At 42.3% G+C, this 22,501-nt stretch overlaps 1 protein-coding gene across 1 annotated transcript; it reads left to right on the forward strand.

The window, feature by feature from the left end:
• Positions 1-257: 257 nt before the first annotated feature.
• stag3 (STAG3 cohesin complex component) lies at positions 258-21,600 on the forward strand (the record flags this gene model as incomplete). The annotated part of the gene is made up of 31 exons (XM_083981202.1): positions 258-283; positions 767-863; positions 1,135-1,365; positions 2,198-2,294; positions 2,614-2,690; positions 3,061-3,265; positions 3,893-4,044; positions 4,586-4,783; positions 5,218-5,316; positions 5,855-5,934; positions 6,742-6,849; positions 7,163-7,259; positions 8,040-8,142; positions 8,391-8,494; positions 9,597-9,689; positions 9,923-10,015; positions 10,758-10,958; positions 11,382-11,449; positions 11,546-11,633; positions 12,081-12,161; positions 13,963-14,055; positions 14,251-14,419; positions 15,289-15,416; positions 15,839-15,940; positions 16,325-16,458; positions 16,753-16,875; positions 17,435-17,607; positions 17,853-18,051; positions 19,813-19,914; positions 20,034-20,151; positions 21,550-21,600. The coding sequence occupies 31 exons, from the start codon at positions 258-260 to the stop codon at positions 21,598-21,600; spliced, it is 3,690 nt and encodes a 1,229-aa protein (XP_083837328.1).
• Positions 21,601-22,501: the final 901 nt, after the last annotated feature.

Consider the following 22,501-nt stretch of genomic DNA (forward strand, 5'->3'; position numbering starts at 1 on the left):
GTCCGGTGATCAAATCCATATGTAATATTTCTGCTCGTCGAGTATGTCCGTGAATTACAGTTTTAAATAGAGTAGCAGAAGCTGTGTACGTAGCTAATAATAACCAGTTGGATTTATTTGAGGTGCTAGCTACATTAACGTTAGCTCTTGTAGCCAACTAACTACGTTTCCTCCCTCTGTTTCTGCTGAACATGAATTAGCGAAGAGCAGATAATCGATTATAAGCAGCTGTCACTGGAGCCTCCTTCGTCCAGAAAATGGCTACTGGAGACTTTATCGACAGGTAACGTTAAAGTTAGTCAAATCCTGCAAAATTAATCCTATAACTTTAAGAGGCCATCTTGATTTATATTTTTTAAATTTATTTTAGCATGACTCTTCAGACTTCAGTGTTAGATTAAAATGTTAATTCACGGTGGTTGAACATATTGAACATGGCATTTATTATTGATAATTCAAAATTGTGTGCATAAATGAACTGCATTAAAATAATGTGTTTCTAAAGTTCAACAAGGAAATGCCATAGATTGCACATTTTTGGATTGCAGGTGTTCATACAACATTAGCAGCATGTACCCATCTACAGTGGTCAAAAGTAAAGCTGTGCTGAACAAATTCATATCTGGACGCCTCCATTTTTAAATGATTCTCTTCTGTCAATAAAACTGGTTCTCTCCCTAACTACCTGAACCTCAGAGACTGGATGTTTGACTGATTTAGTGATGCTTGGACTTTTATTGATTTGGTCTTCTTCCTTGTCAATTAGTCTTGAGGAACTGGAAGATTTCCAGGACTCTGGCAGCGATTATGAGGCCACAGTAAAACCCACGAAGCGGAGGAAACAGCCTCTTCCTAGACCCCAGGTGAATTATCCTATTTAGTTTCACGAGTTCCTTCTTCTTTTTTATTTTATTTTTTAGATCAGAGTAACTTATGGTTTTGTCAAACCTTTTGTATTTTTATGGTAATTAAATAACGATCAAAAACACTTAACTGGACTCATGCAACACTGAGATAGACGTTTGCGTAAAGCTCACATCTTATATTGCTACTGCTACCGCTAATTCAGTTGACTACATCAATTCACTTTAAATCCCCCGCTGAGCCGCCCCTCCAACTCTCTTTCATCTCAAGCCACCCAAGAGACCCAGGCGTAAAGCTGCATTGAGGGCGACATCCAACCCCAGCAGCAGCCCCATCCCCTCTCCTCCAGACCCCTCCCAGCAGCAGCAGCAGCAGCAGCCGTCCCGGGGGACATCCAAGCAGGTCTCTCCCCGATCTGTCAGAAGAGTGGATGAGGGGAACCAGGCCATCAGTGCAGAGGATTTATATGATGCAGTCCGCTCTGGAAAGAGTGTCATGGCGGTGAGCAGTGTCTCTGCTGAAGACATGGAGGGAAGGGGGAAATGGTTTGTAGAGATAAACACATGAAGGGAGGGAGGTACCGAAGGAGGTTTGTGTAATGAATAGGGGAAAACAAGCTGGCCACGAGAGAGATTATCACGTGCTGTCAGTGTGGCTGACTGATGTGACCCTACAGAATTGCCTTTGATACGCAAAAAAGGAAGGAGTAGTGTAGTCAATGATTGACAGCATGCGTCCATCCCAGCTATTGTTGTCCTATGCCCCAGTCTCTACTGGGTTAAGACCAGGAAAAAAGGAACCATGTAACAATAGAAAGACAAAAAACTGTGGTGATTGGTAATAAAAAGAGTCTGTCACACCAGAATACAGCAGCCACACCATGCAGGTGGCGATTCTAGGAGAAGGCCTGAACTCATACAGCATGTTGAATAAGTCTGCTCATAGCAAAATAAATTGAACCGCTTCTTAAAGGATTGTCAGCTTGTGGCTTCACCTTCACCAGCCACGTTTTCTACATTGCATTTTCTGGATTTCCATTTTACGCTGTTATTATTATCAACACAACAGATGCTCTGAAGGAGGGTCTTTGTGTGTATAATGGTGCTACGCTTGACAAAAATGATTATGCAAAGGAGTTGGTGACTAAAAATGGAGCGGACAGAAAATATAAGGGGGAAGAAAAAGATGGGGAATACACGCCCCACATGTCACAAATTAAAACAGAAAACACCACCGGTAGAAATGAAGGTGAAAGCCGAACTCAATATGTTATTGAAATGATATATTATCATATTGATGAGTGTGACATTTTCTTCTCTCTGTCGGTCATAAGGTGGTGGTGGACGAGTGGCTGGACAGCTACAAGCAAAACCGAGAGGTGGGGCTGCTGGCGCTCATCAACTTCATTGTTCAGTCCTGCGGATGCAAAGGTCAGAGGTCAAGAAGGGGGGCCAGGAGATGAGAGGTTGGGGGTGTGGGTCAAAGTTGAACAGATTATCTTTTCAATTTCAGCCCAGGCAATGATCAGCAGTCTGCTATTGATTCCTGGTGTTCTAACGATGCAGTGTGTAGTGCTAATCCTCCGTCTATTGACACAACATCAATATTTTCTGAAGGTGCAATGAAAATAAAACCATATCATGTATTTAATTTCAAGTAAAAGAAGAAGCATTAACCCGATACTGCTCTTTTTTCATTATAAGTCCTAATGTGGATCATGGTGTTAACCTTTTATTTTTTTCTGTGCAGGTGTGGTCACGAGAGAAATGTTGCACAGCATGCAGAACGCTGAGATCATCAGCACTTTAACTAAAGAGTTCAGTGAGGTGAGACAAGAAAGGCATCGGTTCAGATATATAAATCCTAAAATTTAAGACTTTTCTTATGGATCAGCAATTGAATTTAGTCCAAAGTCTTTGCCATCCCTTCTCAGCATGGATAATCCTGCTGGAATTAGTTGCGAAATCCAAATGACCTCCATATCCCGTGAGATTATGATCTGAAGGATGCAGTACAGTATGATGGAACACACTAATTAAACTCTTAATACTGATAAATGGACACATTAATGAGTTAATCACTTTTGCAGCCGACACAATCGTCATTAGCAGAGCAGATGCCTGCCTCAAATAACTACAGTATACCAAGCACGGTGTCAGTTTCTGCTATTTCCTTTGTTTCCTTTTCTTCCTCCAGGATTCAGTGAACTACCCTCTGTCGGCCCCCGGCCCCCAGCAGAGGCGTTTCAGAGCCGGCCTGGGCGAGTTTGCTAAGATTCTGGTGCGCTCCTGTCAGAACAGCCTCGTTTATGATGAGTACCTCTTCCCCTCCCTGCTGGCCATGCTCACCGGCCTGTCCGACTCCCAGGTCCGAGCCTTCAGACACACCAGCACCCTGCTTGGTAAGCATATACTGTAGGAGGCAGGCAGCATATAGGTACAATACAGGTGTATAAAAATAGAAAAGGTATTCTGCAGGCAAATTGCTCCATTCAGCTGACATCTATTTGACAAGTTCTTTTGTGTTTCCAGAATATAAACCTCTCCTGTTCAGCTTGCTTCTTACTGTAGAAAACTGATTCTTACTGTTTTCTTTTGCACCCCTGCTTAACCATGTAACTTACTGACTCCTACTTTTTTTCTACAACTAAATCACACAAAAAAATCAACCGCTTATCCATGAAAGATATATACCTGACTTTACTGTCAAACATGTTTTTCCTATGTTGGTGAAAAGACTTCAGTCATATGCAGTATGGAAATTAAACTGTATGACTCACAGTACACAACACATACTGAATAACCTACTCCATAAACATGGACTTTGATTTTACCTCTTTGATGCTACACGCTTCTAAATTGAAAATAATTTTGGATGTGACTTCAAAGGGCAGGAGATGAAGGTTTTCATTGTTGTTTTAGGATTCATTTAGTTTTTTATCTACTTCAATAAAGTAGGAATAGTTACCCCGTTTCAGTCAAACCTCTCAGACTGACCTTGTTAACCTCTGTTTTCTTTTTCCATCTAGCCATGAAGCTGATGACTGGTCTGGTGGCGGTAGCTGTGACCGTGTCTGTTCAGCTGGCGACCACCAAGCGGTTATACGACGTGGAGAACAGCAAGAGGGCGCATGACAGAGCCTCTGACAGACTGGAGGAGCTGCAGGCCACTATCAGTGAGGTGACACATACACACACCAACACGCTGGCATGTTTGCAGACACAGTCGCTCTTTTGTAAACAAGCAGGTCAGGACATTAATTTGACTTTGACCCTTAGAGGAAAATCTTAGAAGTTTATTTTCATTGGACAGGGATAAAACAGATATACGTACACACATCTAAACTGGTCCTTGGCAACGTGCACATTGGACTAACATTTCTCACTAGCTGTTGGATTTAAAATGTCATTTTTTTTAGCCACTAACATAAGCCCAGGTGTTTTTATATATCAACAAGTATTATTATTGAAACTGATAAGGCAGCATTACATCTGTCCACAGTGTTATCTGTGACAGTCACAATAGTATCTCTATGGACTGATGATTGGTCCTCAAAGCAGTAAAAGGTGATTACCTGCTGGATCACAGACTTTATTTACAGTAAAAAAAACAAAAAAAAACACTTAGACAGGTGCCTGAGTGACTAGGCTCCTGTTTTATTCACCAGTCTTGCTTGTACACGTCTATATGCATTTGTTTCATGCGTCTTGTCTGTCTCTAGCTGCAAGAGAAAAGAGAGGAGCTCAACTCCATGATGAACGGTACCTTCCGTGGCGTGTTTGTGCACCGCTACCGGGATCAGCTGCCTGACATCAGGGTGGCGTGCATTGAGGAGTTGGGCATGTGGCTGAAAACCGACCCTGAAGGCTTCCTGAATGATGGATGTCTCAAATACCTCGGCTGGACCCTGCATGATAAGGTTTTACACACACACACACACACACACACTGGACCAGACAATTAAACGCACATTACAAAATGAAGTGTGAAGGCATTCGTTTATTTTGCGGTAATAAAATGTCTGACAGTGGTAGTACCAGTTTGTCTACAGCTGTCTTTAGGCCTGCACTGAAAATAACACAGTGACAAGGATTGGAGCGCACGGGGAATTGGGCAGCACAGACTGCGCCTCTTCCTATTTTATTTTCATTCGTAACAAGCTTTGACAGCCTCTCATCCCAGACACAGTTGAAGAGCGTCTGCACATGGACACGAGAAGAAGGATCACAGACACACACACACACAACACACGCACTTGCACAAAGAAAAGTGTTCGCCATGAGCAGACTTGGGAATCAGTCTGTATGCAGGTCAGAGAAAGTGTGTTACTGTTCTCTACTTCTTTCCCCTCAGCAAAGTCCAGTGCGCATGCAGTGTGTGCGTGCCCTGCAGGGTCTGTACCAGGAGAAGGAATTCATTGGCCGCCTGGAGCTTTTCACCAGCAGATTTAAAGTGAGGCATCCCTCTGGATTGGGCTCACACCTCATTTAATTCCTTTTCTCTCCCTCCTTTTTCACTCTGTCTGTCTTTCTTTCTGTCTGTCTCAGCACCTCTCTTTAATCTATTGTTTCAGTTTATTGTATTGTTTTTGTTTTGTTGCCTGCCTATGTCTCCCTTGCCAGTATTTTGTGCCGCCTCCCCCTTATTTCCTTTCCTTTTTTTTTTCCCTCCACCATTCCTGTTTGTTGTGTTGTTTCTGCTCCCCTCCTTTGTCTGGTTGTGTTAATTACTGCTGGTTACTGATGGTTAATAAGCTCCTCTCAAACACACAAAAAAACCCTCCTAAGCCGCATGTGCTGCAGCAGATAAATGGTTTTTCATGCCACGGCTTTGTGTCTAATCATTGGGTTTGTGCACGTGCACATATGTCTGTGGTGGTGGGTATATTTATGCAAGTCTGAGAATGTCCTATTTGTGCCTGTTTGTCTGCTTGCATGGTTTTACATTTGTGTGTGTGTGTGTGTTTGTGGGTTTGTGTGTGTTTGTTTAGGAGAGGATGCTCAGCATGGTGTTGGACAAGGACTCAGACGTGGCAGTGGAAGTGGTCAATCTGTTGCTGCTGATCCAACAGTGAGGGGTTTCTCTGTCTCTGGTGGCTTCTCAGTGCCACTATCTGCTTTGTACAGTGCAGGCATTTCAGTCTAGAGATCAAGACGTGCCAAATATGAATGTGAATTTAACTAATGCAATGTTCAAGTGCCGTTTCATCTTTCCTGCATAGATATTTTTAAGCGTTATTTACAGAACAGATATATTCGGCTGTAGTGCAGAGTAGCAGATATGAAGCTTAACTAAATATTTCACTGCATTCAGTTGGTCTTTAGCCTATGAATGCATTTTTTCATATGAGCAGTGCTTGTTTAAAGGTCTGAAGCTTTTGCTCTTAAAAGCACCGGAGTAAAACTTCTCACTCAGCCAAACAAATTTCTCCTAAAATGACAAATATAGTATATATACGTTTGGTTGTCCACATTTGAGTTGCGCACCAGTCGTTCACTTGCTAAACAACACAGGTGAAATTATTACTCATAACTGTGGTAAAAGTCATTGTCGTGATTGTTAATAATTCATAAGCTGTGATTTCTCACATTGGCCGAAATCTCACACGACTGACTCAAGATCGTGAAACAAGAGAGATGATAGAGTGGTAATGAAATTCAAGAACTGCAACTGCTGGTTATTTAAGCTCTCTGTTTAATTATATGAAAAAATATTCATATTGGGTTTTTTTTTTTTTTAATCATACGATGCCAGAAATTTTCAGTCAAATACCAATACAAATCACTAGAATAGAACCAGTGCTTGTAATAGAAACGTTTCCACATTGTGTATTTAATGTGACACTACATATCTTGGCTGTTTGTGTTCACGATGCAGGGGAACGGAGGAAGGCCTGTCCGAACAAGAGTGCGCCCACATCTATCCTCTGGTTTACGCATCTCACCGCGGTCTATCGTCTGCAGCCGGCGGTTTCCTCTACAACAAGTATTCTTTCACCCTCCCTCCCCTACACTACAGACTAATGTGCAGAGTAGTAACGTTTCTCTCTCATGTTGTCCAGGTGCTTTTTTGTTTGTGTGACACCTAATGTATTTGATGCTTTCCACTGCGATCTGTGGTGTGATAATATTGTAAATAAAACAAACCAATACAAGTACCAGAACTTTAGCTTTTGCATTTACAGGTAGTGTAAATTGTGTGTATGTGGTTGTTTTTGTCTTTTCTGTCAATTCAGCAGTTTGAGTTCTTTTCTGTCTATTGGCTCATGTGTGTGTGTGTGTGTATATGTGTGTGTCAGGCTGAAAAGTGTGATTGCCAGTGATGACCAGGAGAAAGAACAAAGTGGAAATGCAGCCTTCCTTCAAATCCTCATCTCCTTCTACATCCAGAGTGAGGTAGTCTGTCTTTCCCTCCTCTCTGTCTCCCCCTCTGTTTGAAATTAGAATAGTATGACAAATTTGTGTATCAAGATAATTTGCTCCAACTCCTTAAATTTTGTCTTTCATTTCTATATTTTTGCATGGAACTAAAATTCAGTAATGTTAGAAAATGTATAGAAAACACTGACTGACTGACCAACACAACTAAAATGTTGGGATCTGAAGTAAATTCTCACCAATGTTTCCTGCAGGTAATTTTCCATCATGTTTTCATGAGGAATAGTAGTAGTAAACTATCCGTGACAGTATATTATCAGTGATTTTCAACCTTGGGGTTGGGACCCCACAAAGGGGTGCATGGAATTCAAATGGGGTCGCCTGAAATGTCTAGTAATTGATTTGATATTACTGATAAAAATGTTTTTTTTTTAAACTAATTATTCACCACACACAATCTTAAACAACATTATTCTATACTTTAACTTTCTCGAATATAAATCGAGTTCAAATAAAATGCAGCATAAAAAAATATCTGAGCTGGTGCATCTTGATCGACAGCCGCAATCACGTGCAGTGCAAAAAAGGTTGGGAACCACTGGTATAGGTTTTTACTCTTCAAACTATGGTTTTCTCGTGGGTTCGCTATTAAATGCCTCAAAACACAGCAAAAGCCAAAGGAAGTTAAGCATTAGTATAGTTAAACCCATACTTAATTCATTATATTAAGGAGTAAATAAATAGTGCTAATAATAATGCTGCACACCTGAGGTGAAACAACTTGTCCACTCCTGACAGTTTCATGAGCACGGGGCGTACCTGGTGGACAGTCTGTGGGGCGCTGCAGAATCCGAGCTGAGAGACTGGGAGACTATGACCGGGTTCTTGCTGCAGGATTCTGGTGAGAAAAATAAAAACGTGGACCGTGCGTGCAGACACGATGATGAGCCGTCTCAGTAGCATTCACAGCTCAGTTCGGAGTCTGGACTCGGATAATACAGTAGATGTAAATCTCATGTTTCATCACAGAGACAAATAAAACCATCAAGTCTTCTCCATCTTCCAACTCCAACTCGTCTTGCTCCGTCTCTGCTCGCTGCTTTTTGTTGTCTCAACTATCTCCCACTCAGCTCTGCTCCCTGTTGTCAGGTCTGATGTATGAGGAGGAGGGGGCTCTCATAGAGCTGATGATGTGTGCCATCAGACGGGCGGCACAGGCAACCCCACCTGTTGGGAGAACTCAGGGCAAGAAGGTGATGACACACACAGACACAAATACATAACCCTCTGTAGTTTTGTGGTTTATGCAACAGAGGAGCTCGGGGGCGAGGGAAGTATCATTCTTTGTTTCTACCTGACTACTCACCTGTCACAGCAAAACTCATTCTTCTAAAGCTGCAATATGAAACTTTCTGGCCAGGTTTATATGTGTTTTCACTGATTAATTGTTGTTTAAATTTTGTTTTATTTGATGAAGCGTTGTTTTATTACAGAGAATGTTTGGGTTACTCAAAATGACAAACCAAGTTTTCCAATATCTTTGACCAACAACATCTATTAGTGCGGTATATTGAGCTCTTTGAAATAGTACATATACGATTCCCTGAAAATATCCAAACACATAATTCATAAAAAAAAACATATATGGTTTCCCTGTGCAGCTGTGTTAAAGGGATAGTTCAACATTTTGGCAAATTGGCCCATTGCCATAATCCCTATAGTCTTAGGAGTAGGTTCGTTACTTTTAATTGTCGGTGCAAGCTATTTTTAGAACGGCGGAGCAGAGCCGCGAGCTGCTCAGAGCTACGCTATGGAGGCTAAAGGAATTTCTTGGTTTCCCTCATCAAATTCATCAAATACACAATCCAACAACTCCAAAATGTGGACAAGTTGTGACCTGCACATTCACCACGCTATGGGATAATAACAGAACGTTGTGAGACAGAGTTGTTTTCGAGGTAAATACAGAGACTGCTTGATGAAAAACTGCCCCCGATGGTTTTGCATGAATTTACCTCAAAAACAACTCTGTCTCGTAACGTTCCCTTATCATCTCATTGCGTGGTGAATGTGCAGGTCACAACTTGTCCACCAGAGCGTTTTGGAGTTGTTGGATTGTGTATTTGATGAGTTTGATGAGGGAAACCAAGAAATCCCATGAGCCTCCGTAGTGTAGCTCTGAGCAGCTCGCGGCTCTGCTCCGACGTTCTAAAAACAGCTTGCACCAACAATTAAAGGTAACGAACCTACTGCTATGACTATAGGGATTATGGCAATGGGCCAGTTGGCCAATGTGTTGAACTATCCCTTTAACTGTCATGAACCTTACATATTTGACTGTTTGATTGTGATTAGCTTTTGAGTATGAAGGACAAGAAGCTCCAGATGCAAGACAAGAGACGTATCACCACTCATTTCATCCCTTTACTGCCTCAGATACTGTCCAAGGTACAGAGCTGAAGTTCTTCTATCATCCTTGATATCACATTGTTTAATCCAGTATAGTGTACACAAAAGGGGTAAAAATGTTTAAAAGTCATACTGTGTTAATTCAGTGATGTACCGTATATTCCGCTAAGAATCACACTCACATTACTCTGTCATGTATCTATGTCATTTTTTGTTTTATTTTGAAATACTGAGCTTGTGCCCTTCGTCCTCTTGCCCTCGCTGACCTGCAGTACTCGGCAGATGTGGGGAAGGTGAGTCTCCTGCTCAAAGCTCCCCTCTACTTCAACCTGGAGATGTACGGCAGCGCCCAGTGGCTGGAGAAGGTAGGAGGACGTGAGATGTGGAAGAGCAACAACATTTTACTTGAATAGATTATTGAAATTCCTTCCTTCTGAGGCTTCATGCCCTTTTCATAATGTGATCTTATACACACTTTAATATGCTCTCTTTCTGAAGTATATTGGCGAGACAATAATCTAATATGTCGAGGGAGAAAAATGAGAACAAGAGGGGAAAAAATAGAAGCTGGTGCTCAGACATTTTCTGTCCTATTTAGGGTTTCAGAGTAAATCTGGTCTGATGACTTGGCATCATTGTATTGTGTAATAACAAAAGGGAACAATAAATGAGGAATGGTTATTGAAAACACATTTTGGGGGAAATAAACAGAACACAAACACACAATTTGAAAACCTGCCGGGTCAGACAGAACAAATCAGAACCAAAACTAACCTGGTGGTCAGCGACTGTGGGGATTTTGAGGTAATGAGTTTGCCTGCTGCTGATTGCCTCAGCCCACAGAGAGCAAACCGGGGGGCAATAGACAACAGCAGGCGTGTAAATAAAATAAAGGTGGGCACTTCATTGTGCAATCAGGAGATTTTAGGACACAATATAAGAGAGTCAGTGGTGTTTCAGTGAAGTGTCTTTCTTGAACACCTGAATAAAACCTCCTTTTCTTTTTTTTTGTTGCTGCTTTGTGACTGAATTGGAAACCTCAAAAAAAAAGAAAAAAAACATTCTACTTTTTGCTTTCTTCTTTTTGCTTTCATCTCCTTCTTTCAGCATCTGGACCTGCTGCTGTCCCAGGTGTGTGGCATTGTGGAGAAGCACACCGAGGCCACCGTGTTGGACGCCTGCACCCACCTGGCCTGCGCTCTCTGTTCTGACTCTTACACCTTCTCCTCCCGCGCACACCTGGCGTTCAGCCAGCTGTTGGACGGCCTGACCGAGTGCTTCAGCACATACTTAAATGACCTGCTGCAGGTGGGTGAGCATGGCAGTGAAGTCTTCATACAAGAAAATGTGGCACGAATTTAAGTCCATATATACACAGAGACAGTTAGCTGCTGAAGACAGCTCATGCATCAATGCTCCATCAACAGTATGAATTATTGTTTCTGTGATTTTGCATGACTCCAAACTGTTTGTCTCAAAACTATTTACCATGTTGATGTCAGTTGTTCATAAAGTATCAAGTAAGCAGTTTGATAATCTTTCTACACATGCACTGCACTCTTAACTATATATTAAAAAACCTTGAAAAAAATGAATGAACTGGACAGATGTTTGAAACCAACATGTCTTTTTCTAAGGAATATGTTGTTTCTTATGTTAAAACATTAAAAAAAATAGATAGATAGATGTACTGGGTGAGGTTACGGTGTGTGACGTGTGTTTGTGTAACAGGGTACTGCAGATGAGGATGAGACATACTCTGCAGCCACTGCTTTGAAAAGGATTTCTGCTCTGAGCAAGTAAGTGTGTGTTCCTGTGATAGACACAGTCTTTGTACAGATTCAATATATTTCTATGCAGAAAGGTTAAGTAGTTTGTGTCTGTTTGTTGTCCAGTGCCAAAGACCCGACAAGCTGGAAGCTGTTTGATTGCTGTCTTGAACTGCTGAAGAACAGGATGGAGTCCAGAGAGCTCGACAAGGAGGTTTATGATGATCACTGATATTTGAGTGGTGCATTGTGAAAACGGAGGCTTCAGCCTTAAGTGGCTCTAACCCCTGAGAGCTCTGAGATTTATCTGTGATAATCAAGAATGCAAGTGTGACAAGCCACTGGGTCACACAGTTGATCACAAAATTGTACAATATCCAGGAGCTACATCTTTTTTTTTTTTTTTTTTGATAAAGTTTAAATGTGTCACAGCCGTGTTGAGACACCTTGGCAAACTCATTTTCTCAAGACACAGGGACATGTTTGTTTGGTTTGGTTTGGTTCAAGACCTGACAAAAATAATCAATCAATTTGAGATTTTTTAAGTGTGCAATTGCAATATCTGCCCATATATACTTTTGTATCTAGTGCAGCTCTAGTCCATGTCGTATAACTGAAGGAATTTTAGCTATAGAAATCGTATGTTTCTGTATGATTTCAGCTGATGGTGTCGGCTCTGAGGTGTGCAGCCTTCCACCTGATGTGGGCCAAAGTGAATGTGGTGAACTCCAAACCTGCCGAGGTGCTCGTCATTACAACTCTGCTCAAGTTTTGTCTCCATGCGCTGTTTGAATCTGCTTTGACCTTCTCTCAGTCTTTCACACATTATCACTCGGGCTACCTGCGTGAGTCACCAACCTACATGAGTAATGCTTTCATGATTGCTGTCACAGTACCACAGCCAGCTCATGGCAGCTATGTCGGTGTCCTTCCTGCTTGTTTGTGAAACTCTTGTTGTCTGTGTTGTTCAACAATACACCAGCTGAGCAGACAGCAGGCAATTAACACAGCAATCTGTTAGTGTGTATCCAAACCTGCAGTGACACCCAGATATGCATTTCCTGCTGGTTCCCACCATTTCTTATTCTTTCTCTTCGTGATTTGTTGTGTCTGATTCTGACTCTTTTATATCTTTAACTTTCTTCAGTCTTTCGATCTGTTGAACAGTGGTGAAAGTAGTATTTCATGCGGCTTGCTACTGTTTACTGCAGTGATTCTCAAACTGTGGTACGCGTACCACTAGTGGTACGTGGGCTCCCTCTAGGTGGTACGCAAAAGACTCACCGAAATAAACATAAATAAAATGAAATACATTTCAGATGCATCAAAAAATCAGGCAACCGCATATTTTCGGCCGAAAATGACCAAAAATGCATTTGCAGGATGTTGTGATGATACCATATAATAGAGACTGTATAAATACAAGCAAAAACCTGCCGAAAATGCCGACATCATTATCAGCAAACAAGTCCAGGCACCGCTCCGACCACACGTGTATCTGTTTACCTGTTAGCTCCGTAGCTCCGTAGCTCCGTTAGCTCTGTTAGCTCCGTAGCTCCGTTAGCTCTGTTAGCTCCGTTAGCTCTGTTAGCTCCGCTAGCTCCGTTAGCTCGGCTACAGTACAACTGGAGCGGCTCGTTGAGCAGCGCTTCAAATAACCTGCGTACTTGTGCACTGCGTACGTGTGTCTTTGATGTTAAAGTTTAGTGTTACTTCTCAGAGTTTTATTTTTACGATCGGGGGTCATATGAGGCACTGCTAATCTTTTCCGGCCAGTCGTCATGGAAACATGACGCTCTGTCAGTGCTGTGGCTTTTGGACCCACCCGACTGAAAACAAACGTGTATGAGCCATAGACTGTAAAAGGTATGAGCTGAAAAATGAAACGACGTATCATTGTATACCGCCATTATAATTAGTAATTAGTAGGCTAATTATTATTATTATTAGGGAAGACTGGGGATGGTTGTAACAGCATCACTTTCACCAATAAGGGATAACAGTGTGTAAATGTGCTCAATACCCACTCCCTCCCTGACATTGCATGTGAATTTACATGGCTGTGTCAGTGTGTAGGTTTTACAGCTCAAAAACTTTTTTTTTTAGGTCAGAAACTAATATATTTTTCAAGCCTAAATTTTGACTAGTATTGATACCGTTTAAGTTTAAATTAAGTAACTTGTATAAGATGAAAGAGCAGGTTTTTGGGTGAAATATGAGTCATTTTACATATGAATATATGAATAGCCTATGATCTTTAAGACAGCTTTCTAATGTTAGGATACACACCACTGCCCCCCCCCCCCCCCGACTTGGTGGTACTTGGAGGGGCAAGTATTTTCTGGGGTGGTACTCGGTGTAAAAAGTTTGAGAACCACTGGTTTACTGTTCATGTGTTTGTAAGGAGGAGCTGAATTTAGATTGATACTGCCTGTTGGATGAATGTAACCTACACTGCGCCTCATCTTTACCCTACACATATAAAATGTACACATTGACAGAATGACAAGGTGTCTCTATACCTCCGTCACCTTCTGTTCCAGGCAGAACTGAAGCGACTGAAGAAGGAGGTGCGTTCGTTCTGCAGAGTCTGTCAGGCATGTCTGTCTCTGAACCAGACTGAGATCAGAGATCAGGTAAGAGCCTGGTTGCAATAGTAACGCTGCTATCACTCCACCATTGTGTCATTTATTATCACGTGTTCATACAGCAGCTCTCTCCCCATAGGAGCACATATAGTTTAATGTTCAAGATGGTGGTGTTACACATCTGTATTTTGATATTGAGGGCCGCTAAGGTCTCATAAAATGTGTGTGTCCTTGCGTTCACAGGCATTTGAGCTGCTGTGTGACTTGCTGCTGTTGTACGGTGTCGGCTCCGTCCGCTCTCAGCCCGACCTCCAGACACTGGTCTACCTCCCCTCCGACTCCCTGCGCTCTGAGTTGGCTGCGTTCCTCCTGGACTACATCTTCTCCGAGTCTGAAGATGCCGAGCTCGATGGTAGGGCCAGAAATACTGTCGCAGTCTTTTTCATATTGACTGAAATAGTCATCTATATACTGTATATTAATTTAATACCACTGATGAGTCAGGGAAATGTATTGAACATGTTATAAAGATGCATCTCAGAAATTCAAGTCAAATAGCCCCAACCAAGTAGTGAATGCATATCCATTGACATACTTTTCAGAAGGCCAACATTTCCATATTAAAAATGTTTTTTTTAAATTGGCCTTTTGTAATCAAATTATTTGAGATGCTGAATTTTAGGTCTTCACTAAATGTATTATTTTCACTTTTTGAATTGAATTACTGACAAACTTTTCCATGAAATTCTAATTTACAGAGGTGCACCTTTAATATCATCAGTTCATCATCATTTTAATGGAGGTCTGTTTCATGATCATTTTCATCATCCAGTCTTACTCAATGTTACCCCGACACCAACTGAAAAACTAACGCCCACTCCAGTCAATGTTTGCCTGGGTTATGGTAGTTTTCCAGAAGCACTTTGAGTCAGTGTTGACAAAGTGACAACTTGGTTACAGATGTCATTTTCAGTAGTGACGTTCAGACAAGGTTTTTATTTCCCTTCCTTCCACAAAATAGTGTCAGTTTCAACACTACAGGAGTTCTCCTGGGGGGCTCTGCTCCAGTTTATGCCCATGGATGTAGTGTTTCATGTCTTTTATCTTTTTTTCCCCAGTATTTCACACTGTACTGCAGATTCCTAAGCAGCAAAACACGAGTCTGTCCATCACATGTTCTGTTTTTATGTGTTTGGTCTTCACTGGCTCCCCTGCCTTCATTTCTCTTGGTCTGTTCTCCTCTTACCTCCTCCACCTTCCCATTTTTCCACTCATGTTTAGTCGAAGGTGAGGAGAGGAAGATCACTCTTCTTCGCAAGCGCAACCAGCTGGCTGGCTACTGTAAGCTGGTCATCTACGGCGTGCTGGACCTCACAGCCGCCACCGACGTCCTCAAGCACTACAGCAAGGTGGGATGGAGATGAAGGCGTACATATACATTATGAGCACACATTGATTTTCATTCACTTTCCATGTGTCAACAGTTGTGTGCACGTATAAGCAAAACGGTCAAATGAGCGAGTTTAGAAATGGTAATACTGATAATAGCAGTGACACTGAATTAATGCGTTGTTAATCAAAGTTTGTTATACAGAGAAAATGAATAATGGAGATGATGTTGAAGAGAGTGGAGGAGGGTGAGAGAATCTGTTTTACAACCAGCGAGGTGCTAAGAATGAGTCAGAGGAGCGGCGGCTAAAAGCAGCACAGACGACAGCGCAGACGGGAATTATTTTTACATTTTTAGACATTTAGCCTGTGATGTTAATTAAATAGACTAATGATCTTAACTCCGTTTTTTTTTCTCTTTTCCTTTCCGGTTTTGCTTCAGTACTTGAAAGACTTTGGTGACATCATAAAAGAGACTCTGAGCAAGACCAAGCTCATCAGTCCTGTGCAGAGCGCCAAGATGGTGTGTCTGAGCCTGCAGCAGGTGCGCACTTGTTAACACCTAAATAACAATTTCACTGTTAATAAATAGGCTGTGTGAGAATCTTTTTAATGAAATGGGATGGTTTAATTCATACATGACATTTTACAGGGGAGTTGTTGTTTGAAAGTTGCCATAAATTGTAATAATAATACTAATTCTGCATTATACTAGACGTTTTTTCACCAACTGTTTCCCTTTTGACAGTTTTATTTTGTTTTATATCTTTTGATGATCAAACATGTGACAGCTGACAGTGTTTTTTTTTCTCTTCACCATCTGAGAAATACCGTCACGGTGGTATGATGTCGATTGTGTGCCATTTACATATAAGGGAACATTTTTGCATGTTGATGTTTACATGAAGTTGTGTTGATGTGTACTCAGCTGTTCTCGGAGATGCTGACGGAACTCCACAGCAGGGAGGATCTCGATGAGATTAGAGACTTGGCCAAGAGGCTCGCCATGAGCTTTGGCATCGATCTTCATCGTGTCCGTAAACCAGTGGTGGCCCTGCACACGTCAGTGAAACGCATGTCAATGACAAACACACGCAGACCAGATGTGTCAGGTCGTCAGTTTTGAATTTATTATACTTTTGTTAAACTGAGTGTAGTTTCTTGGCTCATTGAAGCAGCAGTAACTCATTAAAAGAGACAGATGGGACTCCTCCAACACACACTTCCTCTTACAGTTTATAATGAAATGCCACACTCATAGGTTGTTTTTTACTCTTGAAGTTGGTCGTGTATTATAAATGAGTTTTTTTGTGATTTTTACGTTAGATTCATCGTTTGTGTTGTGTTTGCTCTCAGGGACGGTATGCATTTTGCATTTTTGGAGTCACAGGAGGGAAATGAGCAGCTCCCGAATGTCACCTTCCTGGAGATCCTCAGCGAGTTCAGTTTTAAGCTGCTGAAACCGGACAGTACCAAACTGTGAGGAACTAAAACGGTCAAATATGTTTATTGTTGAAGGGGGGGGGGGGTTCATTGGCTGATTCTAGTACCAATGTTTTAGTAGAGATCTTATTCATTAAATGTTTAAGTTATTCCTACACTAGTGATTTCCACCCTTTCGATAACATGTAGGAAAATCACTTAACTGATTTAAGGACTTTTATTTTATAGTCTTATTTATGCAAATATATTTACATACACACCAAAATAAATGTATTTGAAAATGTAGCTTAGTATCACATGTACAAAAGCAGAATTAAAGCATTCGTTTTCTAAACTGTGATATAAAGCTGTTGAATAAAAATGTTGATGTAGTGTGAATTCGTTAAACACAGGCCGTAATAGTCAGTTTATATGAATGCATTAATTATTTAAATGCCACAACAGTTTGTGTGTTGATGGTTGAAATGGATTAAATCTACCGGTGTTTACGGTTATTTCAGGAAACCTGTAAAAACTGAACCACTGAACATGAACAAAGGTTTCCTTGGTCTTTGTCCTCAATCCCTCTGTGGTGGTGTCGGTCGTCTCCTCCCAGGGCTGCTGTGCTGAAGTCAGAGTGTCCCAGTGCTGCCCTCTCCAGGCCGTCGGTGAGAATGTATCAGCGCTCCCTGGAGTCTCGCAGCTCCACCAGAGCCAGAGAGCAGGAGCAGGGAGGAGAATCACACGAGACTCCTGTAGCTAAACGCAGGAAGGCCACTACTGCTCTCGGTGAGATGGACACACATGCTACACAAAAGCCCTGTGGCTATGGATGAGATAAGATATTCCTTTGGTAATCCTTTTGTGGGGAAATTTACGTGTGGAAACACTTTACAACACACACGACTACCAGTCACGTTTAAAAAAGGTGCAACATGAGTAATTATATCTTATTTATCAATTTGTGTTGAGTTTGTAGAAGCCGTACAGTGAATAAGATGCCACAGTTCTGCAGTGACTTCTATCTCCTCCAGGTTCAGTAACCAGCACTGCACACACAGGATCCTTGTTGGACAGCAGCATTTTCCAGAGCAGCCTTGACACCCCAGCCCTCACCTCCACTGCCCAGAGACAGCCAGCCAAACAGATGGCCTCAAGGAAACCCACAGAAACAGCGCCTGATACTGGCAGCGACTTAACTGAGCCGGAGTCTGGGGATGAGTTCTCCTCCGGGTAAATTGAGTTTTATCATCAACACGTCTGCAGTATCTACCATCTCTATTTCAGGGGATGGAAATTACAACCAGGCACCTGCCAAATACGGGAAATTGCCAACGGTCAATTACCTTCTGTCAGTGTTATCAGCCAGAAGCCAGCCACTCTCTGTTCTGTCCTAAATGAACGACTTGTGCAGTGTTACTGGGCAAAAACAGGTCACTCTGGCCACTAGAGGCGAAGGATAATCTCATGGGGCATGTTGCTCCTGCAGAAACTTTTTGGATTTGGAGTTTTTTGTCTATTGAATTAAAGTTTTATACAGTAAATTTTTCCTCAACTACAGTTTTAACACGCAGGGTTTTTCCTGGCCAAAATTTCGGCTGAGGCGGCAGCGGGGGGGGGGGGGGGGGGGGGGGTAGTAGAATATTTGCTACTACCACCAAAATCTATATATATATATATATATATAGACGTGATATATTGCTTAAATATTGCGGAGAGTTGTGCGTACGCACAGCTTGATCAGTGTTTCCCACTGACAGAAGAAAAAAAAAAAGTGTGTTTACGTGCGGTGCGCCCACACGCGAGAGAGGCGGCAGGTTGAGAGGCTGACTGGCGGAGATGAGAGTTGGTGAAACGCTAGCATGATTATTAAAAATTTGGGACCGGCAGTAAATTGGGAGTCGGCTTTTACGGGTACCCGAAGTCCTGTCACCAAGCTGCAAAGGACACCACCGCGTCTCCTTCTCTCTCTCTTCACGCTCTGCGCTGGTGAGGTGCGTTCACGCTCAGCACAACGTCTGAACGGAGCGGAGCCCCGATGAGCCCCGCCCCCGCGGGCACACAAGCAGCGCGTCAACGTCACCTTGCGGCCCGGCCCGGAGTTTAAATCAAACGCACCCCTTCTGCTGCGGTCGAGTTGAGAACGTCTCTGGTTGAAAACAGCGCCACTGAGCTTTCATTGATTTTCAATCAAGATTCAGGCGCGCGGCCGCCTCAAAATTTATAATGCAGAAAAAACCCTGCATATCGCTGGGGGCGGCACAAAATAAGGTGGAGGCGGCCGCCACGCAATTTTGAACGCAGGAAAAACCCTGAACACGTGCTCGAATAGATGCAGACACATAAGGTAGATAGAAACGAGGGGGGGGGGGGGGGGGCTACACGTGCTTTTGTTGTGGTTTATTAACGCTGCTGTCAGCACTAGCGGACTAGGCAGCACGCATTCGGTTTCATTTTTCGTGCATGTCCGTGGTCCTCTACGAAGAATGCAACCATTGCATCCACCTGTTTTGCCCATGGCTTTGCCCTTTTTGCGGACCCGGACTCGTCATCAACAGCGCACCATCACTAGACTGCAGGGAGCCCGGACAGCAGATCTCTTGACTCTGTTGCCTGTCAGCATGCGTGCACGCTCCCGTCACATGTGAAGTAGAATGAGAGTCAAGTAGCTATCCCATTTAGAAAAAGTGGATTTGTTTTATTTAAAATATTTTATTTCATTAGGGGAAAAGTGGCACTTTCTGCTGTTTATTTGAATAGGAAGACAAAATGCAATTTACACATGGAAATCCCACAAGCCCCGCCCCCTCGACATGTCGACACTCTATTTTCTTTGTCGAGGGGAGCATGTGTCGAATGTCGGTCGTTTTGTCGACAAAAAGTCCCATCCCTACTTAAAACGGGCTTTGAACATTTCACCTGCCAGCTAGCATTTGTATTAGCATGAGGCAGAGGCTCTGTGGTTGCCGACATTTACCTGCTGCTGTTCTCCAGGTCCCAGATGCGAAAGGTGAAGCCCATCAAACGACGCCAGCTGCACTCCAGCCAGAGTGGCTCCGGTGTGGATCACCAAGAACTGAGCTCCCACCTCACCTTGTCAGGCTGATCTAAAAAAAATAGATATAAACAATTACATCACATATATATATTTTTAATATTCAGCAAACGTGAACATGTGTCTCATCTCATGCCAAGAATGTGTGTGTGATCCACAGGTTGTCTCTGATCGAGGATGACATTTCAGAAAGAGAGGAGGAGGCTGAGGTGGAAGACGAGGAGGCTGAGGTGGAGGAATATGAGAGTGACTCTGACCATGAATCACCATATACACTGGTAAAACCAAAACAGCTAATTAACTCATTTACATCAACGCGTTTCATACCAAGGCAGCTCGACAAAACATTTAAAAATAGCATAAAAACAAACATTTTCATGTTAAAAGCAAGAGCAAAGAATAATACCAATGTGCCCCCTTTCAAGCCTATATTTATCTATGTAATTTTAATATACTGTAATATATCACTTGATTGCCTTCTGGTGTTTTTGTGCATTTTCTCAAATCTGTTATCACTGAAACATGCATTACCCTGCTGCGCCACTGTCTTAACCCAGGTCAGCTGTGCTACAACCGAATCAGTACCTAAATACCTTTATATGCTTGTTATTTGTTGTGCCGACTATGGATTCATTAATTGTACATTAGAGCAGCAGCAGCAGCAGCTCTTGAACCACCAGAGTATAATGAATAAAGCATATTCAGAATCTGTCCATTTCTGATGTAAGGTAGGTATATAGTATAGACGTGAAGTTGGCATAGTGCCTCTTGTGGTTTAGTCATATAGTTTGTGTGGGTTTTCTTTGCTTGACATATATTTTTTTATCTATCAAGATTAAAGTCCCTGAAATGTGACACTGGATTCGTCTTCTGAGTTAATCACATCTCAGATATTAACCATCCTGCCAATTTTGGATGCTAGAAAAATTCGCTTAGTAGGTGAAATTAGGTTTTAAAATCATGACTAAATGAGGCAGTTCTCGCAGCTCTGGAAGTCTGCTGCAGGCACAGAAGCCCCGCCAACTATGCTGATGCTACTGCTAACTCACATCGTACCCGAGCAGCTACGGGTTTGAGCTATACGCTTGAGCTGGGGTCTGAGTCCAGCTCTTATCTGAATGTCTCTCGGATACACACTGAGCAGTGAGGGAAATATGCTGGGGCCGCTGCCGTCAGCACACGAATCTCGCCGGCTAACGCGTTAACTCGGCGGCTAGCCCCGTTCATCCCGTTCACCCCGAGCATCGATGGTCCAGAGCCACTGCAGCATCCGACCCACGGCTCACCACCACAGCAACGGGAGCCTTGAAGGCTACACCGCAACAACAACGAGGGCCGCCACCATCAGCACAGTGGCTATCAGGACAAGCGGAGATTAGTCTGCTGATGGCGGCGGCCCTCAGTTTTGTTGCCGGTGTAGCCGTTGCTGTGGCGGTGAGCTGTGGGACGGACGCTGCAGGGGTTCACCTGGACTTAGGCTGTTTTGGCTTTTAGAGTTTTGCCACCGGGCGCCGGCTGGTCCCACTGTGGCAGTCTCATTAGTTTGTTTTTATCAATAAATTTCGAACACTTTTTTTTAATATATTTTGAAACAAAACTCCAATTTCACTTTACAGGGACTTTAAGGACTACATTCCTAGCAAGCTCAGCCTTTCTCACTGTTTTGTTCTCTGCAGCCCTCCACACGATGCACCTCAGTCAGCGTCCTCGATGAACTCTTTGACTGAGGGCACAGAGACCTGGATCATCTTGGGAACAACAGTTCAGTGGTTCTTTTGAGTTAACACATCTTCTCATCTCTACTTGTTTTTTCAGTAGTTTCCTTCCCATTTGAGTGTATTAGGTATTAGGGCCATCTGTTCTTCTGAATGACCCCCTTCTGAGCTCAGTTATCAGATCAATTTTAGGTAATTTCCATTTGTTTTGATGGAGAGAAAAGGCTGAAAATGATGATTATGAAGTCTGGAGATAAAAACTAAAATAATTAATTGTTAGGAGCTTTTGTGTTTTAATTACACAGCGAAACCGCTCTAATGCTGAAGTTTGAGAAATATTTCAAATGGTTGAAGATGCTGAAATGTTTTGTAAAAGTTAAATCTGTTTGCTTGCACCAAGCTGAATGCCTCATCTTCTGTGCTGCACATTTTGAATTCAGTTTCATATCTTGTATGTCTGTTCATGGCACCTTTTATGATTGATCCTTGTTAATTTAAAGTTAATTAAAGCATACTTTACTGAGAAAGCTTAAACTTTTTGTTTTGTTTGCTTTTCAGTTGCATCTTGGGGATGAGGTGAAGCACTACATCACAAAATGGCAGTAAGGGCATAGTACATAGAAATAGACAGATAGCTGGCAAGCTGTGGGGTTGCATATTGGCATGTCTAAACTTAGCAGATCTAAATTAATATTTATTTTGTTTGGTTTTTTTTAATTTATTTTTTTTACTAATTTTAATTAATAGATAAAAAGTAGTACTGTGTTAACATTTTGGTAATGTTTTATTTTACCTCACCTCAAATCAACAACATAGTTAGTTAGTTAGTTTAAGTTTATTTCGGACATGTTAAAAGAAATAAAACATAATACAGAAATGGACAGACATAACATATAAAAACTTTGCAAAAACA

The sequence above is a fragment of the Trachurus trachurus genome (assembly GCF_905171665.1).
Source record: "Trachurus trachurus genome assembly, chromosome: 10".
Taxonomy (NCBI): Eukaryota; Metazoa; Chordata; class Actinopteri; order Carangiformes; family Carangidae; genus Trachurus; species Trachurus trachurus.